General features: G+C 30.1%; 3 protein-coding genes across 3 annotated transcripts; all 3 read right to left on the reverse strand. All coding sequences in view use genetic code 12, as the record gives it.

Moving 5' to 3' along the window:
• Positions 1-604: 604 nt before the first annotated feature.
• On the reverse strand, positions 605-1222 carry KGF55_002319 (ESCRT-II subunit protein; the record flags this gene model as incomplete). Its single annotated transcript, XM_051756990.1, has 1 exon — positions 605-1222. One exon carries the CDS (start codon positions 1220-1222, stop codon positions 605-607), a length of 618 nt encoding a protein of 205 aa, XP_051615307.1.
• Positions 1223-1485: 263 nt separating this feature from the next.
• On the reverse strand, positions 1486-2164 carry RPL43A (60S ribosomal protein eL43; the record flags this gene model as incomplete). Its single annotated transcript, XM_051756991.1, has 2 exons — positions 1486-1753; positions 2148-2164. 2 exons carry the CDS (start codon positions 2162-2164, stop codon positions 1486-1488), a joined length of 285 nt encoding a protein of 94 aa, XP_051615308.1.
• A 616-nt stretch (positions 2165-2780) lies between these two features.
• On the reverse strand, positions 2781-5516 carry GRR1 (SCF ubiquitin ligase complex subunit; the record flags this gene model as incomplete). Its single annotated transcript, XM_051756992.1, has 1 exon — positions 2781-5516. The coding sequence occupies one exon, from the start codon at positions 5514-5516 to the stop codon at positions 2781-2783; it is 2736 nt and encodes a 911-aa protein (XP_051615309.1).
• Between the last annotated feature and the right edge of the window lie 1211 nt (positions 5517-6727).

Genomic DNA, 6727 nt, shown 5'->3' on the forward strand with positions numbered 1-6727 from the left:
TTACTAAGCAGAAGTAACAACAAATAGACTATTGACAATGTGATGAGTGGACGAGTTTGTGAGCGATGAAAAAAATACTATGCCCTCTTAAATGAAATAATTTAAGCGGGAAGAAGAAGAAGAAGAGGTAAAAAGAGGAAGAGGAAGGATGTAAAAATTGTTTCATGTGTTTTGTTACCATTTTTTTTTTTCTTGATGGTCTTCGTACTCTAGTATTAAATTTTTACTAATGATTTACGAGCATTGACTTTCTAATTAAGTAGTGAGAGGTGAACTTAAATACTGTTGGCCGAGTTATACACTCCATTTGTCTTATTTAAAAAGATGGGTATCAACAATGTAATGCCCAAAAAGATCAAGAAGTACCTTTTTTCTCAGCAAAATTCGTTAATTAGTATCTTCAATTTATGCCAGTTTGTACTCACAACATAGCAAAACTAGACCAAGCATTGTAAGTTTCAAAACAACAATGCTGGGAAATGGCAATTAATTTGCTACATATTAAACATTACTCATTCAATAAATAAATATGACTGCTTTAATCTATACGTTGAAAATTGTTTTTGATAAGTCGAAATTATTTGATTCCAAACTCATTTTAAATTTAAACAATTTTGACTCCACCAATTTCATTATTTTCATTCATCAACAATTGAGCCTTACCTTGTTTTACCAAATACTCTCGTATAACTTTAATTAAAAGAGATTCTTCCAAATTTCTTAAATCCAGGGGCAACCCATTGTTTAAAACATCATCATCATCATCATCATTCTTTGTTAATTCGTATATTGTCAAAACAGAACCTTTTTGACCAGTTTCATTAATATATTCATATATTAAGTTGCCCCATTCAGTTATACTTCTCCAATATATATATAGTCCCATATCTGGTTTCTTTGGATTAATGTAGTCAGCCTTTTTGCTGCGAATTAAATTAGTAATTATTAAATTTTTGAACTCAGTATTGACTTGTCGACTAATGAATTTATTATGAAATAGCGGAGGTAAGTCAGATATGTTTATGGATGAGATTTGAGAATGTTTTGGGACACCTTCCATGGTCAAGGTATTGATTTTATAAAATTCACAATATTGTAGTATTACTATATTCCATGATTCTAATTGTTGTTGTTGGACTGTTTGATTCGGTTGTTTTGTGTATAAAGGTGGGAACAGACAAATTTTTGGGAATTCAAATTCAGCACTTGATTGACTCCTCATGAACGATCCAGATTATAAATGAAGGATAGGTACATCGGGCTCTCACTAAATAAATTAATTCCAGTTTATCTTTTTTGTTTTTTTTTAAGACGATAATTTCAACACCTATAAACCTAATCTTGTTAATATATTACTCTTATCTCGAAGACTTAAGAGAAACTACAAGATAATCAAAGTCTATTTTCTATACGTTCAAATATGAAATTCATTAAAAAAGATTACACACACTTCGTCAAATAATTGAATTTAAGCTTCCCAAAAACTCAAGCTTCAGCCATATCTCTTAAACGACGAATAGTAGATCTTACAGTAGCAGCAGCAGCGGTTGATACAGTATAAGCACCTCCTGCAACAGTTTTTTTACAGCTTTTACATGACCAAATACCAGCTGAACCTCTTTGAACAGTTCTTTTACCACAGAATGAACAATCATATTTAGCATGTTGTTGAACTTCCAATTTCTTGGTTTGTCTTCTTAATGATGAACCATATCTAACACCAAATTTACCGGTAATTCCTACCTTCTTAGTTCTTTTAGTCCTAGTGAGTTTGTTAGTATTGATTTAATAATATGTTGGAGTAAGATATCAAATACGAAGGTGAAAGTGTTAGGGCAAACACAGTGAGATGCCGCAACCTAATTCTTGATTATGCCTAATTCATAGCTGCACAACGTTTTGTATTTTTCCTTTGAATTAGTTAAAGCGAGCTAATTCTGCTGTGATGGTACTATCACTTAGCTGTCGTAGTATTTAAAATAAACATTGTGATCGCAGACTGCCTTAGAACGTGAAGCTATTGATATTTGGGTATGATCAGCTTGTATTACCTGCAAGTAGCAAGTGCATCTTGATAACTAACAGGTACAATCACTTTGTATCTCAAATTTAGTCTTCCATAGTCTTCTAAATCCATTTCTTCATACTCTTTGAAACTTTTCATTCCAAATTCTCCGACTATTGCACAATCTACCTAGCTGATTCAGTAATTTTCTGTACTTCATATGTCATATCTCTTCACTCTATGATCGTTTCAAAAACATACATTATGTATATATTATTGATTGTTGATTGAAAATGAAAAGGAGTAGTTCAATAATCAAGAGAATACAGAACGAGATTTTTCTTTGATGCTGCATTGAGATGTATTTTTTTTTTTCAAATTTAGTTTGGTGACACAAACACAGCACTATAGGGTTAAAACCCTATTAGGTTAGAACTATCGATATAAGTCTTTTACGTGGTCGTAAGAATGGTATAATGAGTGTGGGGAGCCGAACTTGGTCAGTTTCGTGTGCTAATTGTTTATGGCTGTTATACATGAGTTGATTGCACCTTTTTTTCGTAGAATTATAATGTTTATAGGGGGGGACATGCATTTAATTTTTAGATGAGAAATCCTAAGTAATTATAGAGAAATCAATAATATATTAACTAGTTCAGCACCTGAGCAACTTGAAACCGTCACAATTAATGTAAATTGCAAGGAAGAAAGTGAAATATTGTTAATAGTACCTACATTTCATTAGTCGTTCTTACTCTTTTTTTATCATTACACATCAAACTGTGTCATTACCACGAGCAATTGGCGGGAACAAATCCACTGGAGCCATTACCACATCACCATCCCCATCTTCCACGTTAATGAGATTTTCTGTATTATCATTCACGAAATGATACTCATGTTGTTGTTGTTGTTGTTGATGATGGAGATTGTGATATTCTTGATTTAGTGGCTGCTGTTGTTCCCGTTGAGGTTGTTGTACCTGTTCCATTCTTTGTTGATTTGATACAAATTGTTGATTCTGAAACACCGGTTGTTGTTCAATATGAGGTGCGTTTTGCTGAGTTGTTTGAGCTGGTGTTGCAATATTATTATTCCTTGCTAAATTTTCAAGCAATCTTGCTTGCATTTGTGCTAATACTATATGTGATGGTTGTTGATTCTGATGATTAGTTTGTTGCGGTCTTGTTTGTTGATCTTGATCTTGTTGTACTTGATTATGTTCATTTGCTTGTTGATCAGCCCTATTTAGTCTTTGATGCTGCTCTTGAATTCTATGTTGATGATGATTTCGAATTAATCTTTGAAAATGTTCTCTCATTTCCTCAGGACCCATATTGCCTTCGTTCAATTCTCTAAATATTTCACGGTCTATGTCAACAGGTACTTGGTTTAACTGAATTTGCGTATTATTATTATTATTATTAAAAGTGTTATTATTATTATTATTATTATTATTATTGTTGTTGTTGTTGTTGTTGACGTTATTAATGTGGTTGTTATTATTATTATTGACATCGTTATCGTTATTATTATTTGGTAAAGCCATTCTTACGTTCCAAGGATTAACATTTAGTTGGGCATTATCATTATTATCATTATCAGCTAAATCTGTTTCGCCATTTAGAAATCGACGTCTTCTTTCATTGAATAGAATATGAACATCTCCTTGATCAATTTGATAGGTTCGTTCTTCCATTACTTGATTTAAATAATTTCTAAGTTGATTAACTCCATGACCACTAAATACACAAAATAATGATTTTTGATGTTCATTAAAATCTGGAGGTGGATCACGACAATACTGAGTAATTTCTCTTCTTAAGAATGCATTAATTCCAGTTAAAGACAAATGAGTTAATTTAGGACAACTCTTCAATAATAAATATATTGGTCCAATATTTAAATTTGTGCAATAAGACAAATGAACTCTTTCCAAACAATCTTGCTCTCCTCTACGTCTGACCAACTCTAAAATACCCGAATCAGTAATCATTGAACATTTAACTAAACCAATTCTTCTTAATTTTGGTAAATTTGCTAATTCAACTAAAGTCCAATCAGTTAATTGAGAACAACATGCTAAATCAATGTATTGTATACGATGACAATACCTAACCAATGCAGCAACACCATAATCAGTAATTAAACTACAATGACCTAAATGAATATAATGTAAGCTTCTACCTAATTGACTTAAAGCTCTTAAACTTGCGTCCGTGACTTGCATACATTTACTTAAAACAACATTTCTTAATCTTGGTGCACATGATACTAATTTTTCAACTAATTTATCACTAATAGCATTACACCCAGTTATATCAATAATTCTTAACTTCTCTAGAATGAAACCATCTGGAATTAATTCAAGTAATTTATCAGTTATACCAGGAGCATTACTAATTCTAAATTCCCTTAATTGTGATAATTCCAAAAATATTTTCTTTAAATATAAATCAGAAACATTTTCACATCCATTTAAATCAATTTCAACTAACGATTTACAATTTTCATACATGACCAAGATTGATTCATCGGTAATGTTAGTACTTGAATTAAATTTTAACCTTTTCAACATAGGACAACTTTTCAATAATTTTTTAATAGTAACTTCCTGAACATTTCCACATCCAGGTGCATATAATCCTTGTAATTTAGGACAATTTTCAGCTAAAGCATTTATAATATCATCATGAATATCAGTTACACCAGTCAAATCAATCGATTGTAATCTTTCGCATCCTTGTAAAACATTTGTTATTGGTGATCTTGTTAATTTTGCACAATTTACTAATGTTAATCTTTCTAATCTTGGACAACCAGAAAATAAATTTAATAAATTATCATCAACTAATTTAGTCATAAATGATAAGTTTAACCTTTTTATAAATTGACGATAATCCCAATGAGTTTTAAATTTATTTAGTTCCATCACCAGTCTTATTTTTTTGAAAGCTGAATCGTTTTGCATATTTGGTCTAAACCATAACATTTCGATTATTAAATCTGCAATTTCTGTACAGGTAGTTGCTAATGAATACCAATCTTTTCTTTCTAAATAATGAAATATCTGTAGTAAAACTTCAGTAGGTAATCTTATCAATGACCTTTTATTGATAGTTAACTCTTCATTAATATATGGTGCATGAGGGCGTTTTATACTTGATAATCTTCTTTTTATTACAATTGCTTTCCTTAATTCTTCATAATCATTATATTCATTATCCATCATAAAATCAACATCTATATTATCACCTTGATGTAGTTGTGAATCATTTATGTCTTTGCTTGGATGGTTTTGACGATTAATGCCATTGGGTTCTTTGTATGATGTATTATTATTAGTATAATTATTATTATTATTATTATTGTTGTTGATTAAATTGATATTTAATTGATTATTCATATCTTCATCTGAATCAGGTGAATGATTTTTAACTATTGTTGATCTTGGCAGTAGTTCCGTATGACGAATTTGATCATAATCTTCTAGACTAGTTGGTGAACTCATGATCGATTGGATATGAGTATGTGTTAAATTGATAATTTTGATTATTTGGTTTTGTTTTGATAATAGATTAGATTGTGCGTTATTTAATTTGATTATGTATTATTAATTTTATGAATAAGAAGCTATTTTAATATGAATTATTAATCTTATTATTATTATTATTATTGACTGACTTATTAATTTGTATAATTCAATTTTAAAGAATAATTTGGATTAAAGACGGTATATGTTTTGTAGAATAAAATTACAGTAAGTAAGTAGTCTAAAGTAGAAGTTTTACTAATAAATAATATAATAAGTACATAGTAAACTTTTGTTATGTATAATATGTAGACTATGTAATATTATTATAAGTATTAAGAGACAAAGTATAAGCTAATAATCTAGAATTTGTGTAATTACTAAATGTGGTGACGCGATAAAATTAATGCGACAGCCTATCAAGTATGTACAGTAATAAAATATATGTCGAACTATATAGACCTAAATCTAGTATAAAATCCAAAACAACATGAACAGCTTATTAACTTTTTCTTATTTACTCATAATCAACACCATCCCCTAATGTCTGCTTCTGAAACTTGTGCGTCAGGTTTGTAATTAATCACACTCAACTACTCTTTGATTGGCGTTTAAAACTAGCAAAGGTAATTTTTGAATTTCTGTGTTAGTATATTGTTATAACAGATCAATGCAGATCGAGAACATGACGGAAATAGACAAATCATAACCACTTTCCTATTGAATACTAGAGATCGCCAAATAGTCTTACCAGACCTCCAATTTTTTGGCTCGCAATATTGCATGATATTGTATTTTTCGTACTTTCCATATTTGTGTAATTTAGTGTGAGGCTCAGATATTCGTTAATTTTCAAATCGTATCTGATCTAAATCTATTTAATCATCACATAGACATTATGAGAAATAAATTTAACAGAATTATATTTGAGAGTTTGATAGGTTTGCGACATAGGAAAAGGTTCAGTTTTCACGTCAAATTTAGTATTTTATCAATACCACAAGTAAATTTTTTTAAAAAAACCTATAAATCAATTCAGATCTTGAGGTAGTCATCAGGGTCCATGCCAAAATATGGATATAAAAGCTAACAATTAAATACTGTCAGAAACAAAGTTCAGGACTTGTTTGATGTGTGACCCGTAGCCAGCCAGCCATATCAAAACTTTAAATCACAAGCAACTCACTCAG

This window comes from Candida pseudojiufengensis, assembly GCF_024610245.1.
Source record: "Candida pseudojiufengensis strain CBS 10847 chromosome Unknown scaffold7, whole genome shotgun sequence".
Taxonomy (NCBI): Eukaryota; Fungi; Ascomycota; class Pichiomycetes; order Serinales; family Debaryomycetaceae; genus Lodderomyces; species Lodderomyces pseudojiufengensis.